We start from the raw sequence: 26,765 nt of genomic DNA on the forward strand, positions 1-26,765 counted from the left end.
TATGGCATTCCTTCTCCTTGAATAATTTCTCTTCTATTCACTTAGTTAATTCCTATTTATTCTTTTAATCTTAGCTTAGAGAATCACTTCTTTTTTTTTTTTTAATCTTTTTTTGCCTTTTGTACGGCCGCTCCCACGGCATATGGTGGTTCCCAGGCTAGGGGTCTAATCAGAGCTGTAGCCACTGGTCTGCGCAAGAGCCACAGCAGCGCAGAATCCAAGCCACGTCTGCGACCTACACCACAGCTCACGGAAACACCATATCCTTAACCCACTGAGCAAGGCCAGGGATCGAACCCACAACCTCATGGTTCCTAGTCAGATTCGTTAACCACTGCGCCACGACGGGAACTCCGAGAGTCACTTCTTTAGTTAAGCCTTTTTCAATTTTTTTTTTTCAGTCAGGATATGTCACGTTGTGCTATGATAATAAATGACACCACAGGAGATCCCATTGTGGCTCAGCCAGTTAAGAACCCGACCAATATCCACTGAGGCCTCACTCAGTGGGTTAAGGATCTAGTGTTGCCATGAACTGTGGTGTAGGTCACAGATATGGCTCAGATATTGCATCGCTGTGGCTGTGGTGAAGGCCAGCAGCTGCAGCTCTGATTCGACTCCTAGCTTGGGAACATCCATGTGCTATAGGTGTGGCCATAAAAAAAAAAATGACACCACAATATTATTCAGGGTTCTTGAGAGAAACAGAGACAACAGGATATATAGATGATAGAGATATAGATAAATAGATGCAGATGTAATAGATTTATTATAGGAATTGGATAAGTACCATAATCTGCCATCTGCAAGCTGGAGAAAAAAGAATGCTGGTGGTAAAATTCAATCCGAGTCAGAAAGCCTGAGAATTTGGAGGCCAAGGGTGAGTTCCAGTCTAGGTTGGAAACCCAAGAACTAGAAATGCCAATAAGCAAGGAAAGGAGAAAATGATGTCTCAGCTCAAGCAGGGAAAACAAATTCTCCCTCTTTCTACCTTTTCGTTTTATTCAGGCCCCCGGTGGATTGGACGGTACCCACTCACACTGGTGAGGGCCATCTTCTCTCAATCCACTGATTCAAATGCTAACCTCATCCAGAAACCTCCTCAGAGACACATCTCTAAGTGGTGTTTTACTAGCTCTTTGGGCATCCCTTAGCCCAATCAAGTTGACATACAAAATTACACAACAAATATAATCAAATTAATGAATGAGGTAGAGAGTCCTGCAATGGTTTATTGTGGTGGTTCTCCATCATACTGGTCTCAGGATGCTTTATCATTATACTATCCAGGGGATGGCCACAAGCCACATGTGCTATTTACCTTGAAATTAAGTAAAATTAAAAAATTCAGTTTCTCAATCACATTAACACAATTCAAGAGCTCAAAAGCTACCTGTGACTATATTGGACAAAACATATTGGACACAACAGATAGAGAATATTTTCATCCAGAAAGTCTTACTGGAAATAGCTGCTTTATACTCGGGAGGTTAGAGAATTAAAAAAAAAAAAAATTTATGTACTTACTGTATTTAAAATTTAATTAATAAAATATATGTTAACATATTTAAAAATAACAGTAGCAAACACTTTATATAACATACCTTTGCTTAGCTTAATAGAAGACATAGATTTTAACATACACATCTCTGTTTAATCTGTTTAATCTGTTGAGATATGTGGAGTATATCCTGCCTTACATACATATGTAGTTGGAAAAGGAAAGAGTATCTTAACAACCTTTTCAAATAATGATGGTTATTCCTCATTTGAAACCGAATAAAACTTGACAGGTGGAGTTTTCTGAAATTACACCATAATAAAAACTTGTGAACTTTAAAAATTCTGTTACATTAAAATCATTAATCTATCATGTGCTTTGAATAGATCTTTTGTCTATTCAAGATTTTAAATATCAAACATGGGCCAATTGGAAAACATTGTCTCATTTGCTATGCAGATCTTTCAATTGTTGGTTCATTTTGTCATGTAATATCAAAAAATTACATATCTCAATACCATTACCAGTATTACCAGAAAAGCCTTAGAGTATTAGAAAGTTGCCAAGTTCATGGGTGGCACATGCACATTTTCAAAAATTCTAATTTTTGTTTAAAGCTCAAATTTTATCATTAATAATACTCTCATATTTTGCTTGAAGTGTCAAGCTCACCTTTTTTTTTTTAATCTGTCAAATATCCATCTGAATGCCTCTTATTTTTCTGTTAGGAGTTAAGTAAATATGTTCTATTTTAAAAAGTGGCTAGTTAAATCCCACATTATTTGGGGGCCTCTCACTCATATGTTGGTGTAGAGCAAAAGCATTTTATGGGTAGTTCTCAAACACTTCATCACACCGAATATTAAAAAGACATGTACTCAGGGGTTAAGCTTTAGCAAAATTAATGCTTTTACTGCTTCATCAAAATATTCTTTTTTTTTTAATTGTAAGTACATGATGGTGAATGTTATGGCCTGAATTTTGTCCACCCTTTTCTCCCAAATTTATGTGTTGACTTTTCCAACCCCCAGTAGCTCAGAATGTGACTCTATTTGGAGACAGGGGCTATTAAGAAGTAAGTAAGTTAAAATTAGCACATTAGGATGGGCCCCCAATCAACATGACTGATGCCCTTATAAAAAGAGGATATTAAGATACAGAGGAAAAACTTCGCTGACACTTTGATCTTGGACATTGAGTCTCCAGAACTGTGAGGAAATAAACTTCTGTTTTTTACACCGCCTAGTCTGTGGTACTTTGGAAATCAATATGGTGAAAAACACAGCTATTGCTAGTACAGTTTGGTGCCAGTAATTTGACTTGTGCTGAGGGGGTACCAATTTCACCCATTTTTGCTTTTGCAGTATCATTGCAAACATCAAACCCAGTGCAAATGACAAATGACATTTTGCTATTACTATGAAAATAGTGTTGACCTCACAATCCCTCTGAAAGTATATTGAGTACACCCAGGGTACTGGAAAGATACTTTGAGAACTACTGGATTATCCAAATCACATAGTTTATTATTATTATTCCTAGCCTGTCCCATCTAGAAATCCGTTAAATCCATCTTCTCTAAAATGTCTAGTGGGTTAAGGATCCAGCGTTGCCGTAAACGGTGGTGTAGTTCGCAGACGAGGCTTGGATCCTGCATTGCTGTGGCTGTGGCATAGGCCAGTGGCTACAGCTCCAGTTAGACCCCTAGCCTGGGAACCTCCATATGCCTCGGGTGTGGCCCTAGAAAAGACAAAAAATAATAATAATAATAATAAATAAAATAAAACATCTGAACATTCACATAAATCTGAAAAGATCTCAAGATACTATCTATTTCCACTGGATTTTCTCAGAATCTGTATGAAACCTGATTTCTTGAAAAATAATTAACATCACAGATGTCTTGTTTGACCATGTCCTTAAGTGGAAAAAAAAAAAAAGTTTGAACAAAGCTTTGAAACTCTATGCCATTTTTCTCTTGAACAAATTTAATTAAAAGAGTGGAGAGGATTTAGGCAAAATTATTCCACAACAAATTACGTTTATTTTGTTGCCAACTCATTCATTGCTATTGCCCACTGGCAGCTTGTTAAGTTATATTAGTCTGTGTTTTTAAATTACTTCCTTTAGGGATTATTCTGTTTCTTGCATCCCAAAGCATTAACAAATACACAGGGGATATTTTACTGAAAATTTTTAAATAAAATTGTAATTTTTTCTTTTAATTTACCCCTTGTTTTTAATATGAACCTTAACAATTTGGATCAACAATTAAGAAAAAATAAATGCATGCAGTCTTATTATTCTAAACAAGAGAACCCGAATTGAAATATTAATAAGATTGAAATTGTCGCCTCATTTTTTCCTGATAATTTCCACTGAGCTGCCATGGTACTGACCACTGTGTATATCACAGATTTATCAACATCTATAAAAGCATCTTAGATTCACTTGTGTAACTGTTGAGTTGCATGTTTCCTGTGTACATTGGGTGACTTCCAATGGGTTCAACAGACTGAAGTCCATGTTCCACAGCATAGCTGAGTTTCTTTAGAACAGAGTTCTGCTGTGGGAGTACAGGCAGGAATCACTTTATGCTCATGGAAAATTTCTTCCATATAACACAGCCTTCAAGCATTTGCTAAATGCTTAAGATGAGGCAAGGGTTTTCTCACAGGAAAATATTGACTGTTTGCTCCCTAAGTATATGTTGCTTAAGTGGATTGACCTCTCCAGGTACAAAATATTGGTCTACTGCCTACACTTTAACATCAGCAATGAAATCGCCTTGGATAAGGTAGTATTTACTATGACTTCAGTCCTCAGCTTTTATAAAGGGCTTATATGAAAAAATGATCTATTTGAAAAATAGTCCTCCAACTTTTGCAAAGTTGCAGTTGAAGGTAATTCTACTGGCTTTCCCATGATTTATACAAAAAAAGTCTCCTAGTAAGTTTTTACTTGCTTGAGATTTTAGCGGAATAAATATGTCTCTTCATAGGAATTTCATGTTATTTACTTGGACAGAAAGAGGTAAAATAACATGTTATAAGGTTTTGCTCCTTTCAGAAGGGTTTAAGCCCCAAACTTCCCATTCAACAGCCACATGCCTAGTGACTTCTAAACACATGTTTGCTGCCCTCTATTCCTGTTTCCACTACTAATTAGCTTATTTTGCAGTGTGTTTAGACTTTAAGCTCTCGGATAGGGTATTTAGTAAAATAGAATGACTGCTTATAGGTGAAAAGTCACAATGTCATTTGACTTCATGTGGAAAATAATTCAGTGGGTGCCAGTATATTCAAATCAATTTAAGCCGCCCCTTAATTCTGTTGTGTCAGAAACCAGCAGTTACAAAAGGTGCATAAGACATGATGTTTCAGTGTTGTACCTTTTTAAATAATACATACCATTTATGTAGAAACCTTCTCTCAAAATCTCAAATGGTTGGGAAAATAAATATACATGTCATCAGGGGAAAAATCATTTCTAGTAGCACTAAATTTAAGCATGAAAAACTTGAAATCTCTGAGGACAAGCTGTAACTAAAGAAAGATATCAAATAAAGTGCTGAGCAGGTAGAGCTTATTCCTGGGGAGCTAATCTAGCAAATTCCCATTCGAGAGTATGTTGAATATTGTCCCTAAATCTCACAGCAACTTTATTTTGTCAGCAAATAGCTTTGTGTGCCATTTGTATGTGTGTGTTCATGAATCTGTGTGGGTATTACAAAATTGAAGTTCTTGTGCATTTTACAATTACAGAGTCACTTTAGAAGAGACATTTGTTGGGAACGGGTGATAAATTATATTTTGCTATTTTATAATTATCCAGACTTAGCTTTATGCTCTAATTATTTTTCATGTTTCTAAGCTTTTCTATTGTTGGTCTTTAATAAGAGATAATCAACAACTCATTAGGATCCTGGGGGAAGGCAAAAATGGAAGGAGGAAAAATAGGAGGACCACGCTTTGCTTTCAATTCCATTTTTCCCTACAAAGTTGTATTGCACATCATTAACTTTGTTTTTATTCATCTAGTCTTTCCAGAATATAGTTTTATTTGTTTGCAATCCTTTTGTGGTTGGTCCTCAGGCGGATTATTGTATCAGATTTATCAGTGCTGTGTATTGTTCTTAATTTTCCCTAATGGAATTCCTATTGGAGCCCTGGGGTCTGGTTTGGGTCTGCTGCATTCAATTGCACATGTGTAGAATGTTGCTCTGCTCCATTTGGGATTGTGTTCATCATAATTGGTCTCATTCTGCTTCTGTCTGGTATTTCCTGTTGTTGTTGACATGAAGCTCTGCACTTTCTAAACAAGAATATTTTCCACTCTGTTATAATTATGGTATTTATTTAGTCTGCAAATTTAGACATCTATAGCATTCTTTATTTGGAAACTTAACAGATGCATGGCAAGTTGGGATACATGGAATTTAAAGGTAGAATTGCATGTTCCCATTTACAGAAGCACAAATCCCCTTTGAGGGTGAGATGTCCTAACCTCCCTAGAGTGGAAAAAGAAGCTCTTGCTTTGGTGGATGGAAAGTGAAGCCCTCGTTTAACCCATTTGATTAGGAGGTGTGGAGACTCTCTGGGGCATTATTCAGTCTGGGATGCCTGGCATGACCCCTAGAGCCTGAGTTAGTGCCCACCTTCCCTACGTCACTAGTACACTGAGTACATTTATCATATCTTGGATTCCGTCATTTGGAAATGCTGATTCAACCTGTTGGTTCTCTCATGAGGCTACAGCTTCCTGTAGGCTGGGACTGTATTTTGTCTGCTTCTTCTTCTGCCAGGGTATCTTTTATCAGTTCTTCCTATTTCAGGCCAAACTCAATCCCATTTATCATGGAAATCTCACTGATCATACAAACACTCAGTGTTCTCTCCTACCTGTTAACTCCTGAAATGGATTTCTGCAACATCCACAGTCTTATATGGTTTGCTTCACTTTATACTTCTAATATGAATGTTCATGCCTTACATCTCTTTCAACTAGTTTATAATGAGATCATATTATTTATCATTGCCAGACTCCCACTACATTGTGCCAAGCAAAATACTATGTATGCAGCATTTGTTTATTCATTTCTTTTTCTTTCTTTGTTTTTGCTTTTGAGGGCTGTATCTGCAGCTTAGGCAAGTTTCCAGTCCAGGGGTCCAATGGCAGCTGCGGCTCCTGACCTATACCTGAGCTCATGGTAACGCCAGATCCGTAACCCACTGAGCGAGGGCAGGGAGGAAATCTACATCCTCATGGATACTACTCAGGTTTGTTACCACTAAACCACAAGGGGAACTCCTGTTTATTTATTTAAAAACATTTGGTCATTCAAACAACAAATTATCTTTTCCTTCATATATACATATATATGTATTATCTATATGTGATGTATATTATCTATATAGATACATGCATACAAGAGTGTACACATATGTATAATATAAATGATATATAAATGTGTGTATGTATATATGCACACAAATAAAAATGCAAATGCATATATATATAATGCACATGAGTATACGTATACATATGTAGAAATATAAATGCCTATATAATTTGTCCAGAAGAAACAGAGATTATCTAAAGCATTATCAGTCTGGGACACCTGTCTTGATGCCCATAATCTCTGTTAGGTGCCCCTTTTTCATACCCCTTGTGTATATTCATCATATCTTTGATTCTACTGAATTGAAAATTCTATGTGTGTATGTGTGTGTGTGTGTGTGTGTGTGTGTGTATGTGTGTATCTCCTTCTACTTTTATTGGCTATTGGCTACAAAATGCATTTTTTTTTTTAAGAGCTGCACCTGTGGCATATGGAAATTCCTGGGCTAGGTGTCCAATTGGAGATACAGCTCTCGGCCTCTACCACAGCCACGGTAACGCCAGATCCGAGCCATATCTGCGACCTACACCACAGCTTGTGGCAATGCCAATGCCAGATCCACTGATTGAGGCCAGGGATCAAATCCACATCCTCCTGGATACTAGGGGTTTTTTTAACCTGCTGAGCCACAACAGGAACTCCCAAAATGCATTTTAAGTATTATACTTCTTTTCATTTGTAATGTTATTAAAAAGATCCAACATACCTTTCTACTTGAGAGTCAATGATAAAAACAGCTCTTATCATTATAAATTTTAACTTTTAAATAATATAGCCAGTCAAATGATTTTAATAGGAATTAGATGATATTGGACATTTAACACACATATTTCTTTAAATTTATACTTTGTTGTAATATGCTTTAAATGCCAGGGAAATGCTAAGAAAAATTAGCATCATCAACATCAATGAAGACAGGGATTTAACCATTCATGGATAATCACTTGTACAAGAAAGGCTTGCACATTTATTGAAAATGTTTTAATCCCTTTTCTTAAGCTGACTGCCACTTTCCTCTTGTGTCTTCTTTTTCCAGGCTGCTTCCATTTGCCTGTTTCATCTTTTTTATGAAACCAACAATTACCCATAGGCAACTCATCTCAAATCACCTATGTTGAAGCATTATAATCTATTGATTGCATTCATCTACCATTATTCAAAATTAATCAAGTATATTTAAACACCTACTCTCCTCATTTCACTTTAATTTTCCTTGTATATCTTCTTTTACACTTAATGCCAGTGAAATTTCATGTAGTGGTAATCCTAGTTTCTCTTTTGTACTTTTATATTTATCCATTTCTGAGTACACTGAGTACACATCATTACTAATAAGTTACTTTCTGCATTCCACTGCAGCTTGGTTCTATATTGTCTTGCTGACACATTATAAGTTCTCTCTCTGTACATATTGTGTGATCCACTATTAGCAAAGTTCCATTTGAAGTAGAACCTAGTGATGACACACAATTGCCTTAAAAAAATGAACAAACTATCCTTTTGGAAGAATTGGGAGTTAGAGGTTGGGGGAGACAATGAATGCGTTTTCATGCTTCCCTTTTAGCCTAGTGATTTCAAGCTTCATGATACACAAAAGAAATTTGGAAGAACTAAGGACGATCTGGAATCTAAACTGTTGCTCAAGAGCTCAGCACTGATATCAGTTAAGTCTTTAAAACACTATTAAAAATGGGAAGGTTATGTGCAAGTCTCACTCCATCTCCATCAGCTCTGAATACCTGGGATTCACATATGTCTGTCTCATGATTTAATATTGACTTAAAAAGAAAAAAAAACACAGCAAAGCATGGCATGCTTGCCTTGAGGGCCACCAATGTAGGGCCTAGGGACAGAATGAGGTTTGACAGTTTCTAGTACTCCTCAAAGTGGGTTCACATAGTCTCAAAAAATGACCCAGGATTAAGAGTTTTATGTCATATTAGATTTAAACGGATTTGAAAAGGAGTAAGTAGTAAAGAAATCGCTATATATTAAACCATCAAAATTTTTTTCTCCTTTATCTTTTTCTTCGTGTTTTAAAATACCTATTAAAATTCCATAGACTATTTTGAGAAAAAGTAGAATACTGGCTAATGTGACGTGGTGACAGGGGAGTTAGTGAAACTGATACAGATTTTATTGCTTGCAAATTTTTTGGCAAACCTTGCTTAGTCTCTCATTTTCCCTTAGCTCACAAACATTCATCAAAAAGATACTTTTCTAGAGATCAGGGCCAGACTTCACAGAAGATGTTAATCTATTTATGAAGGCAAATGCTATTTCTGTTTTAATTATTCTGAATATTTAATTCTTGGCATCATATCTCCATGCTTGCTTGCGAAAGGAATGAATAAGTAAACAACAACAACAAAAAATGGTTTGTCAGAAACAAATTATTCATAAATGTTGCCTAGAAAAACATCATCTAAAAATTGACCAAAAAATGTTGTCTGCTACCCAGAATGTGTATCCATCAAGGCATATGACAGGCAAAGGGTCCTATGGCACTGTGATCTAAGGGCAGTTACAGGGGCCTGCAAATTTGACGTTGACCCGAGCCCAAGATTATTGTATTTAAATTAGGAGATGAAAGTATCTTTCCTTGATCCATTCTGAAGACAAATGAATATGTATATTTCTTATAGCTTGACAGCTACAAAGAGAAAATATGTGGACTAGAAGATGCAAAGGAGGTCACCTTCATAGTTCTTTATAAATTAAACACACAATCATACAAGTGTCTTGCGTCATCTCTGGGATTCTCATGTAACAGATTCCTTCCCTGGGCTTGAAGAAAATTCCTTCTGAGGGTGAAGGCCAAAACCAGGACTGGGCTAAACTCATCAAGGTGAAAGAGTCCTTTAAAGCTTTTTGAGACAGCATATTGTCCTCCCCTCCAAGCGAGACATTCTACTTGCCTTTTCTTTAGAATTCTTATGTCCTGGTTTTCTGTTATTGCAATTTTATATCACATCTCTGCTATGAAGTGAAATTTAGTATGATCTGATCTCTTCTTTGAGTGAGAGAAAATACATTTTCACAAATTGGGGACATTCAATATTATTTGTTGTTGAAATGCTTTTTTGCAACATTGATATGTCTTTTCTCTAGCTCATGTACAACAATTAAAAGAATATTGTATTACTTTGATAAGCCTTTCTGATAATTTTGCACTTCTGCCATTTGTGGGAGATTGCATGGCACACCAAGTTTCAGCAAAGCAATGATTCTTTCGTAATTCCTTTACCATTTATCATATTGGTAGCTTATATATTTTTCCTTAACCACATACATTGTGTATTGCTTTTGGTTATATTAATGCACATTATTCGTAATTATTTTAACACTAGCTTTTGTTATCGTTAATTTAAACTCTGAAATGTATTGTCCATTTACCGCGTTTCTGAAAAAGGTTTTTTAAACAAATTGCTTATATTAAAGTTTTTTTTTAATTTTTTCCTGTCACTATGATTAATTTTTTTTTTTAATTTTTAATTTTCTTTTCTTTTTAGGGCCGCACCTGTGGCATATGGAAGTTCCCTAGGTGTCAAATCGGAGCTGCAGCTGCAAGCCTATACCATAGCCATAGCAATGCCAGATCTGAGCCATCTCTGCGACCTACACCACACACAGCTCAAGGAAACAGTGGATCCTTAAACAACCGACCAAGGCCAGGGATTGAACCTGCATCCTCATGGATACTAATCAGGTTCATTACCTCTGAGCCACAGTGGGAACTCCTGATTATTAATTTAAGGGACACAAAAATTCTTTTTTAGAGATGATCTGATCCTGTTATTGTACTTAGTGAAAAAGAATGGGATATTTATGAAGTGCAATCAAGAGAATTTTGCTGTCTTTTTTTTTTTTAGAGCCTCACCTGCAGCATATGGAAGTTCCCAAGCTTGGGGTCAAACCAGGGCTGCAGCTGCAGGCCTACGCCACAGCCACAGCAATGCCAGATCTGAGCTGTGTCTGTGACCTACACCAAAGCTCATGGTAATGCTAGCCCAATCAACGAGGCCAGGGATTGAACCTGTACCTTCATGGATCCTAGTTGGGTTCTTAACCTGCTGAGCCACAACAGGAACTACAAATTTTGCTTTTCTAACCAGTCCCTAAGATAACTTTTCAATTATCTATCATTAAAACAAAATTATCATGAACTACTGTAAAGCAATTTAAATACATCCATTTTCTCCCAATTCTCACAATATTTAAAAATAATTTATTAAGTGATTTTATAGCCAAGAAGTTTGTACTTTATCCATCTGTAGGTCTCTATGGGTTGGGGAAGGTTGGATCTGCAAAGTAGTGCTTATAGAGTTGGATCTGTAATTTTGAATATTTTTAACATTCTTCATCAGTGACTTTTAGTCACTACTGTAAGTCAACAGTAATTTCTATTAATCACCACACAACCCATAGCTGAATAAGAAAATGAGATTACACATTTGGTCACAACATACTAATGTAGAATTCTAAAAGTGACAAAACGATATGTTTTTGATTTATCTACAAGCAAGTCTGTTTTACATAAATGGCTTTTTTACAAATTTGAAATGTGAATATATTTTATTTTTTTCCCAGTGAGTACACAATACACAATTCTTTGACAATACTATAACCAATTTTATGTCAATTTCTTTTCTGATCTAACAACATCAAATGAAACACATTAAGATTCTGGACGCTGTCTGGTGATTTAAACTACAGGTAAAAAATCCATCTATAAAACAAAATATAAAAAGTCTACCCACGGCCACAAAATCCCTTTTCTTGCAACACTTTAAAGTCACAATAAATGCTTTTGAAAATTATTAGATAAGAAAAATTTGTATATTGAACTTCATTTAAAAAAAGTATGGTGTTTCATTTGAAATACATATTATAGAGAAGCAGAATAAAAGCAACATCAGCTCTAAGATAATGTGGAAAGACATGTTGCTTTACACCAATTCTTGTCATGTAATTCTAGAAATACAATACACAGAAGCAGATGAAAAATTAGTGAATGTTATGGTTCTGCATATCTTTAATACTGACACACAATCACCTTCCAGTGAAGAAGATACACCACAGTTCAGAGCTCATCAGTATTATCATTCTCTTGTCAATGAACAATTACATAACATTGTTGGATAGAAATTTGGAGGTGTTCTATTAAAGTCATGCAAACTTTCAACTCAAATCCCATTGAAGGTATATTTAAATACTTCGAGCATTAGACTATGACCTAGAATATCGTTTAATGGTTTGTTTCCCAAAGAAAGTCAACTTGCAAGGTTTTTACTTCTCTTTGATTACAGGCTCTCTTAAATGTTGATCTTGATTTTCCTATAGTCTCCACTGAACTGGATTCAAGTCCTGTGAAGAAATTGTCTTCGTGCCCCCGTACTAACCCATCTTCCTTTAAATAAGGCATGAGCAAGGTATGGAGGAGGGGCAGGGCAACTCTGCCTGTGTACTCCAAGGCACACCTGCTTTGTGGCATTGATTCAGCCATTTCCCCTAGGCAGATGCTGCGGATTAAGAATGGAGCTGTGCCTTCGTGGGTGTGACTGCACGGAGGCCTTGCCTCTGAGTGCAGGATGACCTTCTCTCCCACCCAGCTTTCCTTCTGACAGCTTACACAGGCCTCTGTTCAGACCTGCATACGTGTGAGCTCTGTGAATTTCCAATCACATTCATTCAATTGGCTTTAAAGTGAAAAAAGAAAATCATGGTAGCTCTCCTCACAGTCTGACTTATGAGAAGTTTTTTGTTTGTTTGTTTGTTTGTTTTTTAACAGATAGCAAGTTGACAGAGGCTTTTGATTTGGGGTAGTGTTCCTGAATACATTTGGATAGCCACAGCACTTTTTTCTTGCTTTCTATCTAAGTGAGGATGATATTTGGGGTGCAAGATTAGACTGACCAATTATTTAAAACTAGATTTAACAGGAGATATGAACTATTCTAAAAAAGCATGCAAAAAACTCATAAGGCCTGACGTAATGTAACTAAAACAGTACATTTTTATGCACTGGAAGACAATCAGAAAGATATAATGCTGTGCCCTGAATTACTCCAGAAGTCACTTGCATGTATACACTCTGCCTTGGTTTATTAGTCACACACACCTGCCAGTCACCAGGGGTAAAGGTCTTTGTGTAATATATGTAATGAGTTCAAGTTTTAGGCTAATTGGGTTATAGGGGAGCATAAAGAGGAAACAAAAAGGAACAAAACTTTGTTTTTAAATAGAAAGAAGTAAAGTAGGGAACTGCATAAATAAAAAAATTAAATCTTTCATATCCTAACATTGTGAATAAGTATGCATTTGTTCTTCACAGAAATGTCTCCTCCTCCCCAGTCTCTGTTTCAGAAAAAATCTACCTGCATTAAAATTCAGGCATTGATGACAGAGTTGATAAGGGGATTAATACGTGTGTCTCAGAATCCTTTCTCTTTTCCGTGAAGAAATGAAGTACATGGACCAAGAAGATGTTGTGGCCATAACAACATTATGTTCCTCTACTCCTGCCTGTGCGAATGCAGTCTCAGGGAATTAAAACGATGGAAATATGTCACTGTGTCCTTCCTTTGCTAGGGCGGCACGACAAACAACTGGCAACTGAGCCAATAATGCATCGAGTATGAACTGTCTTTCAAACTGGTCCCATAGTGGAGAATTGATCCTTATTACATTGAATATTTTTCAAAGTACCAACTACTAAGATATAGGAAAAACATGAGAAAGTATAACTAGAAGTAGAATTTACAATGGTGTAGGCAGCACAGGAAAAAAAAATGTCACAAGTGGGAATTTCAGGAAAGTTCTGGAATTTCCAGAAAGTTCTCTTCTACTTGACTGATTAACTATACATGTACAGTAGCTAACATATGTTTCAAAGTCATATTCATTGGGATGATACATGACTGATGTTCAGGAACTCCTTGTTCTCAAAGTTGTGAAAACAAATGAGGCAGGACACTGTTATTAATGTCCACTTACGAGGTTTGGTTTTATTTAAAAAGTGTATAAACATGCATTTTTCTCCTTTAAAATTTTTCTTTTCAATGTACTCATTCAAAATGGGTCAAACATATTTTAGTTGGCAGCCAATTTCTGAGAATGTCCCATAAAATATTTATTCCAATAAATCTACTTACTTGAACTGAACATACTCTGAGCACTGCTTTTTAAGCACTTACAATTTGGCTATACATTTGGTGGGATAAACTTCACTTCTTAATCAAATAAAACACAAAATTGTATATAGACTGCATTATTTTGAAAACATCATGATGAAGTGATGCAGCTCTATCCTCTAGTGTGTACTGTACATGTATTAGAAAGATGAAACAAGAGATTGCAATAAAGATTTGTATTTGGAAGCAGCCCGAGTATGTCCTAATAATAAATTGGCCTCTTTAACTATTTGCTAGATATTCTAGAGTTCATTTTGTTTGTTTCCTTGGGGAACTTCACATTATGTTCTGACTTAATGAGTTGGAGAGATTAGTTATGGTAATTCAGAAAATGCTTTTTTAAAAAACTGTCATATAAATACAGCTCTTGCGAAACACTTTAATTTCCTTCTGCTTGTTGCAATTCTCAGACAGGTCAATTACAATGACAGGTAAAGGCTGATTCTAAATATAACTTCCATTTCCTTTCTTTTTTTTAAAGCAAGTTTAGTGTATCTTTGCTACTTGTATATTTTAATGTCTATTCAGTCTTAAGACTTCAACTTCCTTCTTTGACCCCTACTTTTGTCAATAGTAAAAGCTTTGTTTTTTAATTGACTCAGTCCCTGATGTTCCAAAAAGACTTAGCCAACACCACTGATCCTTGCATCTTCCTATTTCTACACCCCAACTTAAAACCCCCTAACGTGATTGGTTACAACCAGCATTATCCAACCTAGCTTACAGTACAGAAACTCCCTTCACATTCAGTCTTTTTCTTCATGTCACGAGGAGTAGAGATTTGTGCTTATCACCAAATAAAATTGCAGTGCAAAATTTAAACATAAAAGTTACACAATTAAAAGTTAATATATGGCACCACAGCCTATTAATTCACATATAGTACAACAGACCAATAAGAACAGACAAGAATATGAACAGAGCTAAAAAGAGTGAGCTTGCATAGCAATGCACAAAAGAAATTATATACAGAGGAAAATCCTTTTCTTCCTGGAGGGCGAGCTTTGTTTTCTTTTTTATATACTCCTGACAAGAAAGAGTTAAGGTGGGTGGTGTACTTAAGAGAAGAACACAAGTAAAATATCTGTGGGATATGTGTGGCTGTGTGTCTTTACATTGCATTTACAGTTTTTTTTAATAGTACATAAATAAAGAAATTGTTCATTGCACTGTTTAGTGTCATCACTTCCATGAGTTCAGACCTGATGGTCCTTCAGAGCAGCTTTGCATGTCTCCTCTCAGTTACTCTGTAAAGAGATTAAAAAAAAAATTTAGAAATAAGTTTGCATTTAAATTAAGTATTCTTTGTCATGGTCAGCATAACAAAAAGCAAAGCAAATGGAGAATAAATGAAGATATAGCATCTTGGATTTTATGAGATTGTGAATTTTAAAAATTTTACTTACAGAAAGGGAAAAAAAAATGAAACACTATAAAAGCTGAAAATTTTAAATCTGAGTAGACCATTTTTGCACTTCTTTTCAGTCTATAATTACTCTAATATAATAAAGAAAAATCCAAGTAGTCCTGAATAAAATTAAAAATTATAAACACATGTTAATTTTAATCAGATTAATAATAGACAACAGTAGCGTTAACTCCCAGTAAAAGTTACAGTTTTGAAAGTACTTCCACTTTTCATTATCTCATGGCATCCTGCAGTCTGTGATGTGAGCATTAAGAGTAACTTAATTTTTTAGACAAGAAAATGGATTAGGAGGGTAGTTTACTTCCCCTTCTTATATAACTACTGGTTGAGAAGACTGAACTCAGGGCTATTCCTTCAGATAAAATGAATTCAAGGAAGCAGCTGAAAATATTCAGCAAGTATAATTCTGAAATTGACAGCAAAATTAGCAACTTTTTTTTTCTCTTTAGGGCTGCACCTGCAGTATATGGAGGTTTCCAGACTAGGAGTCGAATTAAAGCTGCAGCTGCCAGCCTACACCACAGCCATAGCAATGAGGGTCTGAGCCATGTCTGCAACCTACACTGCAGGTCATGGCAATGCTGGATCCTTAACCCAATGAACGAGGCCAGGGATTGAACCTGAATCCTCATGGGCACTAGTTGGGTTTGTTACTGCTGAGACACAATGGGAACTCCAAATTGGCAACTTTCATGATGAAATTAATACAAAGAGTTCAATGCTTTCTGCTGTGTGTGTGTGTGTGTGTGTGTGTGTGACATATTATGACATCCTATCATTCTCTAGTATTTTACATCTGGAAAGTAGATTTAATTATATTAACTACCAATGCCAATTCTTTATTTAATGGGAGAAATTTATCTATGTTATTATAAACGAAGTATTGAAATAAACTAAAATCAAAGATGCCCTTTTCTAGGTTGACTACCTAAATTAAAAATAAATAAATAAATGAAGAGAAACTAGGGAATGAAGAATTCCCAAGAAGGTTCTTTAACAGTACCAAAGGGCCAATATTTCTTTACTGCATTCTCTTAAAAAAGCAAAGAAAACTCAAAGAGAACTACATTTAATTAACTTGTTAGTATTATGATTAATTGTCCAAATTATGCAATTTTTGCACAGAATAATTCAAACCCGTGGCGTTCCCATCATGGCTCAGTGGTTATTGAACCTGACTAGTATCCATGAAGATTTGGGTTTGATCCCTGGCCTCGCTCAATGTGCTAAGGATCTGGAGTTGGGTGAGCTGTGGTATAGGTTACAGACACAGCTCGGATCCCACGTTGCTGTGGCTGTGATGTAGGACGGCAGCTACAGCTCCAATTTGACCCCTAGCCTGGGAACCTCCATATGGTGGGTTCCTTTTCAGGGTGCCCTTCTTTTCAGGGAGGGTGTGGCCATAAAAGACAAAAAAAAAAAAGCAAAGCAATTCAAACTTGCAACAGAAGAAATGTTTATCTGACTGATGTAAATAGCAAAGGTCTTTGTTAGGACCAAACCAGTTCAAACGCATAATTTATTTTTTTCTCATTGTAAAGCAAGTTTTCTACCATTCTGAAATTTGTTCATTGGGGCAATGTTATCAGTGGGGCTCAGGACATGCCAATATGGTGTCTTGGCATACTGAATATCTTAAAGTGAGGGAATATGAAAAAAAAAAAAAAAACAGCAGAGGCAGAAAGATCACTCTAACCTCATCCTTCTTCCCTGAAACAGGTCACAAGACTCCTATATGACAGTTCCCCTTCCTGTACCAGGAGAAGGGAAGATATTCTTTTCACCAGAGATGGGATATTTGGAGATGAAAAATCTGTAATTCATCAAACAAACCTTGATGAACTAACCCTTGTCTTCCTAGTTACTTCTTCACCATTTACTACCTCCGGCCCAAACCCCTCAACTCATCAGCTTTTCGCACATTCAGTCTTTTTTCGTCTAAAAGGATCAAAAAGCTTCCTGCTCTGGTCACTTCTTTGAGTCTTCATTCTCCTGTGAAGGCTTCTGTGTACATGGAAAAATTCAATGAAATTTGTGTGCTTTTTCCTATTAGTCTGTCTCGTCAATTTGGTTTTCAGATCTAGTCAGAGATCCTAAGAGGGTTGAGGAAAACATTTTTCTCCCTTATGTTATTAACTCAATATTCGTTCTGAATCACCATAGCCTTTTAAACGTCCTAAAGCACTTACATAATTCACCTGTAAACTGTCCTTGACTATTTGAGCCCATATATCCTATGTCAAGAAGGTCGCTGGCATTGCGCTGGTGGCTTCCCCTCAATGCCTCGGCTTTCCTAGGTCCAGTGGATCCCTTAGAAGAAGCTGTTCCTGATGAGCTATGACCCCCTGGAGATGGGAAACTAGGCTTGCTGTAGGGCACCAAGGTCTCCTCTGAAAAAAGAAACACAAAGGGTTGAGTTAAATAGCAACCTGGAGGCAAAAAAAACCTCAACTTTAAATGCAAGCTAAGCTATTTTATCAATTCACTTTAGTAAAATTAAAAAGAGAGGTTTAATAAGGCCCCTAAATAAAGAAATTGGCCTTTAAAGGAATTTCCACGTGCAAATGGCATTTTCCTACAAGAAGGAACTGAAACAGGATTAACTTTAGGGATCCTAGGAAAAGTATATGTTTTATAATATTTATGTTTTCAAAATTAATTTCATTATAAAAGAGATTTGCATACAATGACTATTATTTAATGAAAGCATTTCTGAGAATAATTTCTGGGTTTAAAATGAGGCTGTAATTTAACTTTTTTCATTAAGATGGAAGAAATATCTTTTGTTTTAGTTTAATTTATGGCAATATCTTCTCAATTGATTTAGATGAACTATTTATCAGTTAAAACCTAAACTTCTTAAATTTCTATTGTTTCTTGGGATAGAAATATATTATTTGAAAAGCTGTATATTTCCTTAAAAGAAAAAAGAAATACTTATTTTAATCAACAATGTCAATATTTTTTATGTACCGTCTCTCTAAAAATGACTCATGATGTTTGTTCATTACTACATACTTAACACTTTTAATTATTCTCTTTCTCTCTTTTTTTCTTCTTTCTTTTTTTCCCCCTCTCTAACTCTCCACTCCACTCTATTGTTTTCTTCCATTTTAGGTATGGGTTATTATTACTGGGATCAGATGACTAAAAAAAACAATGCTGACTGGATTTAGTATTTCTCTTCTTAGACTTTAATGACAATGATCATATGATTTTTCTCTCACAGCACTAATGACGTAAGTTTCCTAAATGTTTCACTAGATCTAGATACTAATATTAGTATCAGTTGACCTTTCATAACTATTTAAAAAAACCTTAGCACCAAGTTGTGACAAAATATAATTATTGGAAATGCATGAGTAGAAGACATATCTAGAAAAAAACTGAGTCCAAATGAATAAAGGAATGTGTAAGGAAACTTTCAATTTTGAGTGTGTTTGTGTGTGTGTTTTAATACTCAATGAATCCTGACATAAGAAGAGATGTTCCAGAAAATGCATTTCTATAATTGGCTCAATATTCACCACCACCAACAACAAAATCCAACCATAAACCATGACATTTATTTTTGAGACATTTCCAGGAAGCTTGATTTATAAACAAAAACACTTCCCATTGAAGTATTAATAATTGACTACATTTAATTAGCTGGAACAAGTTCAGGTCCAGTTTTACCTTTACTAGTATGAGGAGTCTGTGACTGCATGTTTGTTGACAGCTTTGCTGTTTCCATTAATTTACCAATTTGACTGAAGTGAGCTCTCTTCTCAAAATGACTAGTTACTTCAGTCAAAATGAACAAACTGGTTGAAGGCAGAGACTGAACTGTTACTAAAGATGAAATTTAGTGGTCTTAAAAGTATATAACCATTAAAAGGCAAAAAAAATCAAATGGTATCCTGAGCACTACAGATGAAGCCTGGAGGTCTCTTGGCCTCAGAGACCCTACGAGAGGTTAATGTAAGCCATGATCCCCCTGGACTCAGCCTTAAGGGATGTGCCAGTGAGCTCTGCTGCGGAATTCCAACTTCAATTAGTGATTCAAGGCAAACTCATTTCAGACGCCCTTAAACAACTGGCATTTCCAAAATACCTGGTTAAAAAAAAAAGGTAAAAGTCCACACTTTCTTGGGACTGTGTAGAACACACCTGGTCCAACACCTTGTTTGTGGAGGGCTTTCCGTATGTCTTCTTGGCGTTCTGTGGAGTTTATCCATTCCTGGGTTTGTCGCTGCCACTCTAGGGATGTTTTGGCTGCACAATCCAATGAGCTCTTTGTGTCTTCTAAGTTGGATGCTTGCTGTCTCTCCAGAGAGCTTCCTTTTCTCTCTGTTGAGTTTTCCACGTTACCAGCATGCTGGTTCGGGCCTATCTGTTGCCTTAAACCCTGACCTGGAGGGGGATCTGGTGGTGGTGGAAGATCTAAAAATTTTGAATAATGTTTAGAATGGACTAACATGTAATGAAAAATACAGGTTTTAAATCAAGATGAAGAAAAAAAACTCTTGCCCTCCTAAAAGCATCACCCATGCAAAGATAAATTTGGGGGGAAAAGGTCAGTTATTTATATCTAAATCACATATTTTTGAAGTCTTTGCAATCTTTTGATCACCTTATCTTTGAAATAAAATTGACTGGTTTTATCCAACTATTGTACAGGGAAAGAGTCTTCAGTTGCACACGGAGGCTAATGTTCTCAACACAAAGGGCAGTATATGATTTCTCCATATTTAATCCATTGTCCACTGTTACCTCCTCAAAGTAGAAATAGCTTAACAAAAAATGACTAAGAATTCTAGCAGCTGTGTTAATAAAAGGCCCTGGGAAGAATAAAAGCTGCCCTGCCAATCTCCATAGGAAATGTTGCCCTCGGGAAATTAAGAACTGTATACCATATCATATGCAGCATATGACTGCTCTTATCCGTGTATGTGGCACATTTAGCAACAGTCAAAGAGTTAAGCTAACATTTATTAAATGCAATTAACATTCTGCCTGACAACCAATTCTGGCTGTTCATTTCATGAGTTAGCTAATGAGTTACAACTAATATATTATAATCTTCCAATGTATTAATTTTAATAAGTAATAACCAATGTTCAGAGTTTAGATAGAATATGCTTCATGGTGCTAGAGTAGACAATGCATCATGAAAATCTGAGATGTAGTGGAATAGATAATTTTTCATAAAAGCTCTTTACATTAAATATCAGATATGAAAATCTAAGAGTTCAAACACTCAGCTAATTTTTCATTTTCCATTTATTATCTCTTCAAACCACAACACTTTTATATTTTGAAAGTCAATTGTGAAATTGTAGCCCCTTCTTTCATATTTCTTTAAGTATTATACTAGTTTTATTATACAATTTATACCATTATACTAGTCCTGAAATTACTTTGTTGAAGATTTTGAAATCTTCTAAACATTCTAACATTATTTTGGATTATTATCATTTTTCTCGCATGCTGCTGCAAACTTCTTTGTTCACCCTAGAATATCAGTAACTATAATATTTGTTCACAAAGATCAAATATCATGTTTATTCATATACATGATTTACATCGTTAATAGAGGATACTGTATATAACATAGGTAATTATTTCCCATGCCATTTGAGTAATGACGCACCTGTTTCTAAGTATTGTTTGTGAAATTTAAAAGAAAAAAGTATAAATTTCTTATATTCAAGAGAGAGTTTCTTTAAGGAAGGCTAAGTTGCTCCTTCCAAAGATTATTAAGAAGCTTCACACTCTCATTGATGAATAAAATGAGATTGTCTTCCATTGAATTCACAACGAAAACCTCCTCAGCATCTGCTTGAGGAATCCCCATGTTGGAGCAGCATTCCCGGTTCTTACGTAGGTCCTCTTGTTAGATTATGAACTACTAATTATTGGAGGGAACAGGGTTTCTATCTGGAAGAACAGAATTGCAATCGGAATATTTCTTCCGAAATGAAGAGCTAATCCAATATTGAGAGTTCTGTTTGTTGAATAATCCACGAAGGAATTTGGTGGTTCCTTTATATTCAATACTGACTTCCTTCAGTATGTATTATTATAAATGCAAATTAATTACTTCATTTGCCTTATTGGACTTAAGACTGCCAGTAGGGGGAAATTATTATATTTGCTTCCAAAATAACATATCTTGTCATTGATTTTTATTCTCCACCAGAACAGCTTAATTTTTAAAATGGCTAAAATGGCATCTGCTTATGCTAGCTAAAATTCTGATTACTATTTAATTTAACCTAAAATTATATGGCTACATAATTAAGTAATATCCTTGGAGTTTGTATATCCTAAGAAGAAAGAACATTGCAAGCACATCGAAATAAATAAACTGGAACAAAGATGAGATTAAGAATGGCTGTGGAAAACATGAAAGTATGTAATCAAATATGTTTACTTAAATTAAATTTATTATTCATTTCTCTGTTGATTCATTTCAACTAAATCAATTCACTAAAGAGTCTCTTACTGGCCTACTGAGGATTTGCTATTGTTAGGCACAGGAGAGTCCAATGATGTATGTGCCATTATTATACTCTCTCCCTCTCTTTTTCTTTTTGGTAAGAAAAAGAAGGCACAAAGAAATCAAGTATCTCCAGCCTGGGGCTCTCTTTCCATGAACTCCAGACTCATCTAACTAAATCCACATGGGAGAGTTCAGCTTTGATGTTTAGAAAGCATCTCAAATTTCACACATCGAAACAGAGCTCTAGACCTTCCTCAAGAAAATAGGCTTCTTCTTTAGTGTTCATTATCTCATTTACTGTAAGTTGGCCAAAACTTTGGAGTAATCTTTGGCTTCCCTACTTTACAGGCTTTATTAATTTCATGAACAAATTCTGTGGGCCCTACTGCCAAACTGTACCCAGAATCCAAGCTTTCTCATTGCGTCCACTGATTCTAGCTTGAAATGAATCTTTGGCATCTATTTTCTATATTACTTCTATGATTTCCCATGTGGTTTCCATGATTGCATGTAGAAGCACATTCAGTCTATCTCAAGATAACAGCTAGAGTGGCTTTTTTTTTTTTTTTTAGTAAAAACATGAGGAAAATCCTGTCAGTCTTCTGTCATTTACACACACACACACACAAAGACACACACACAACCTTTCAGTAGTTTCTCATTCAAAGTAAAGGATCTTGGGATTGGTTGATGTACACTATTACATTTAGAATGGATGAGCATTTACTTTTCTTTTAAAAGTAAAGGGCCAGTGTCCTTATAGAAATTTAAAGGTCCCATAGAACACTAGCCCTCACTTACCTGTCTAACATCACAATCTATTTGATTGTTCCGTCTGCTTTAGTCACATTGCTCCTCTTCCTTTTTTATCAGAATTCCACTTGCTGTTCTTATTTCTTGGAATAACTTTTCCTCAGATATCCACAATGTTCTTTCCCTTATAATATTCCATGTTTTCACAAATGTCATCTTGGTAAGGCCTTCCCTGAGCCCTCTACTTTAAAAATATCTCCCTTCCCTTTATATTTCTCAACTTCTTTCCTACATTTGTTTTTTCCATGACACTTACCACTATCTTACCTACTTTTCATTTTTGCTTATATATTTATGTTGGTCTTTATCTTCTCTCACTAGAATGTAAGCTCCAGGAGGGCAGGGAATTCTGTCTATATGGTTCCCATTGCCTATTATTTGGTAATTGCTTAACAAGTATTTTAATGACTAGATTAGTGAATGAAGAAATTTGCTCAATGGTCAAAGTCAGTCTGTGCCAGAGCTGGGAAAGATCCCCTTCTCTGAATAGACAGTAAGGATGAGAGAAGGACAGGCTAGAAGGAGATGAGCTAGGGGGAAAACGTTGACAGAGAACTCCTTCTCTGCCTCCTTTGTTCGGCCTTGGTCAATATACTGGCTTCAAAAGATATTCTTTGGCTTATGCAAATGATTTGGACTGAACAATACCTGCCTAGGTGAGACTTTATCCGAGGGAGAACACTCCTTAACACATGTGTGGGTTTTTCCATAGCCTTTGAGACAGAGACTGATATCTCCTAACATTCCTAATTCCTCTTATTGGACAAGGGAAGATGACTTTCTCACCCCTGTAGTTCGTTTGATGCCATGTGACATGGTTCTTGCCGGTGAAGGAGAGTGACCTGCATCACTTTCAAGTCTAGTCATAGAACCTCCCAGATAATCACTCAGGTTGGGTCTTCTCCTCCCTCTGAAACCACCAAGGTTCCATAGTGTAATAATGGTGCCCCAATATTTAAGAAGCATACCTCTTTATACTATGACAAAAGGAGAGCCCCCTGACCTTTATACATCATTGTGCCCATGAAAAACAAATTTTTACTGTGCTAAGCCACTGAGAGGTGGAAGCTGTTTGGTGTAGCAGCTAGCAATAATTACCTTGATTAATATACTCATAAGACACTGTTATAAAATCTACAAGGCAAAAACGTTAGTGTAAAAAGTCCATGCATTAAGTGCTATGAAAGAGGAATCTTCCCAAAAAGAACAGTTTGATTTTACATACAAATATTATAAATTTATTACTGATGCATGGGTTCATAGCATATAAATGCTATGACATATGTATTTGCTATAAAATAACAAGATCCTTAAGGATTGTCTGTAGAGCACCATCCAAAATAAATGTCCTTATAGCATAACTAAACTGTTTTTAGATCAAATGCTTGGGAAGAATGGGAGCCCAAATTTCCTTTTCAATATCACTACTTCCTAAATGTATCTACTAATAATATAATCATAACCTTTTTAAAAATGATGGTAAATGTGAAATGTTAAAAATTTGTTTTTCACAAAGATAAGCAATATATTGATTGTGCTTTAAACTAGGGGGTAGCTTGCATTAACTAGACATTCTGAAAAAGCTTGCAGGGAAAGTGTTTTAGGAAGAAAGAAAAGAGCTATTTTCTCGATTTACACTTTATATCTTCTACATATTCTGGATATGATCTTCAAACATATCTATGTTCGGAAAAGCCACAACACCCCCCCGACACCCCCACGTAGTCCCTGGATTTTTTTTTTTTCCTCTCTCCATGACATTCATAGCAGGAAAATTACTCAAAATGATTAATGCTGAGATTTGTAACTAGCATATAAGTGAGACTAGTCCTTTTTATTTAGAGGGAACAAGATCAACGCTAGACTGCTTTAAGTGCTCAACTAATCTTCAGATCATTTGAGGCAGAAAGGCAGTGGTAAGCATTTTTGCTCACCACAGGATATCCACTTACAGAGAATCAAAATCTTGATTGTACCCTTACCTTGTATTCCATAGAAACACCTCCCAATGAAAACAAAGTAAGTAGGAAAGATAAGTAAACCTGAAGGCTTTTAGACCAAGTTATCTCTGGCTTTTAAAGTCTTCTTAGCATTATAAAATGACAAGAGAAAGCATGAAAGTGGCTGCCAGATAAAGACCTCCCCCCAAACCAATAAAAAACATACACTGCCTTCCCAACTAAGCCTCCTTCTGTCCTCTAAGGATAAGTCTCAGATACTGAGAGGAGTGCCACAGACTCCACCATAGCTTCTCAAAGCTGAGTGCACATTAGATTCACACATGGAGATTTAAAAATACTTATGATGGGTTTTCATCTCAAAACAATTATATCAGAGTCTCCAGGGTGTAGTCTAAGAGCTCCCCAGTAGTTCTAATGTATAGCCTGGTTAGGGTCACCCTTTTGTTGTTTAGTAGTAGTCTCTCAGGAGAAAGTCTGTGTGCTTGCAGAGATAGTTCAGAGAAGGGGGAAAAAATTTATCTTTGAGTCTGACATTATAGCGGGCTCTTCAAATATATTATCTTATATATTCCTTAGGATAAAACATCAGGATAAATACTTTTATTCCTATATTTAAACATATGAGGATTACGTTGAATATAGAGCTGATGAACTACTCTTTATTGAAGCAAGGACATCTTCCAATAATAATATTATATTTCCTGAAATTAGCAGTGTTTAAGCAAATACTCAAAGACTGGATGCTATACATAAATAACAGGATTGAAGTAAATCAGTGAGCTATGGCCCACAACCAAATTAAGCCATTGCGTGTTTTGTCAATAAAGTTTTATTGGAAATCAGTCAGCCCCATTCATTTACTTTTTCCTATAGCTGTACAGATACTACAGTAGTGGTGCTGAGTAGTCTTGGCAGAGACTGTATGGCTCCCCAAAGGCAAAAATCTTTACTATCTGGACTTTCCAGAAGCTATTTACTGACCCATCAACAAGATGATCTGTAGCATATTTTTAGCTCTGGAATTCATGAAACTGAAAAATTACTAAATTGGAAATCACGATCTTTTTTTCAAAAGTGAAATATCATCTAAGATATCTTAATTCAGTTTCAAAAATGATCCAAGAACATGGCAAATGCACATGCTACTTATGCTTTCTTCCTTAATCTTAAAAAGGATGTTCACTAAAAAGTACTATTGGAAAATGCCAGAATGGCAGAAAAATCATTGCAAAGTGCTACGGCATGTATTTCTTGGATAGTGGGTAATGTAGAAATAATTCCAAATTGTTAAAAATAGAGGGTGTTTTACTGAAACAAGATTGCATTGCCAGGTGTTCAGCCTGGTTATACAACGAGGCAATGCCTAATCTACCAAAGCTTCTTTAACCTAAGTAAACAATTGCACAGAACATGTCTCTTCAGTTAGAGAGAAGGAAACAAACCTACCATCTGTCATTCCTTCCCTTCGATGAGGCAATGCTGGTTGTGGGTCCATGCGACCTCCCTTGTGTTTTTTAGTGGGCCGAGGCCTCTGACTTTGACTCAGGGCTGCACTGGTGTTACTGTCAGTAGAAAATGGGCTGGTTGGTCGAGGTCTTTGAGAGGAGGCAAAGGCCTTGCCTAAAAAGTAAACAAAGGGAATGGGATATACAGAATGTTATTATAAGACATTACTTCTGTCTTGTATTTCTGCTTTTACTAAGACTAACCTCTAAACTTGCCTGGAGATGCCATCTGAAGATACCAAATACTGGTGCATCTCCACAGAAAAAATATGCCCTGCTGCATTTATTTTCTCCATTTTTATAACCAACACACTACCCACTGAAAAAATTCAAACAAATAAATACAAAACAGATCCCCCAACCAAAGACTCAATATTCTTTGATTATATTTTTATGTATCCTTGACAATCTTAGTGATATTTTCAAAGATTGATGCAAATTCATGCAGTTTTTACTTCTTAAAACTAAAGAAGTT

The 26,765-nt window shown here is 35.8% G+C and overlaps 1 protein-coding gene across 7 annotated transcripts in view; it reads right to left on the reverse strand.

Annotated features, from left to right (window-relative positions):
- Positions 1-11,455: 11,455 nt before the first annotated feature.
- Positions 11,456-26,765, reverse strand: part of ROBO2 (roundabout guidance receptor 2) — a 601,587-nt gene continuing 586,277 nt past the window's right edge. For 2 of the 7 annotated variants that reach the window (XM_047794521.1, XM_047794494.1), the window contains 4 exons: positions 26,232-26,405; positions 19,677-19,949; positions 17,714-17,914; positions 11,473-15,342 (listed from right to left, as the gene is read on the reverse strand). In XM_047794521.1, the coding sequence (XP_047650477.1) occupies positions 15,341-15,342; positions 17,714-17,914; positions 19,677-19,949; positions 26,232-26,405 (650 nt within the window). In that variant the 3' untranslated portion in view covers positions 11,473-15,340. Of the gene's footprint in view, positions 15,343-17,713; positions 17,915-19,676; positions 19,950-26,231; positions 26,406-26,765 lie in introns of all 7 variants that reach the window. The other 5 variants (XM_047794525.1, XM_047794527.1, XM_047794512.1 and 2 more) reach the window with 4 other exon arrangements.

Source organism: Phacochoerus africanus, chromosome 1, assembly GCF_016906955.1.
Source record: "Phacochoerus africanus isolate WHEZ1 chromosome 1, ROS_Pafr_v1, whole genome shotgun sequence".
In the NCBI taxonomy this organism is placed as follows: Eukaryota; Metazoa; Chordata; class Mammalia; order Artiodactyla; family Suidae; genus Phacochoerus; species Phacochoerus africanus.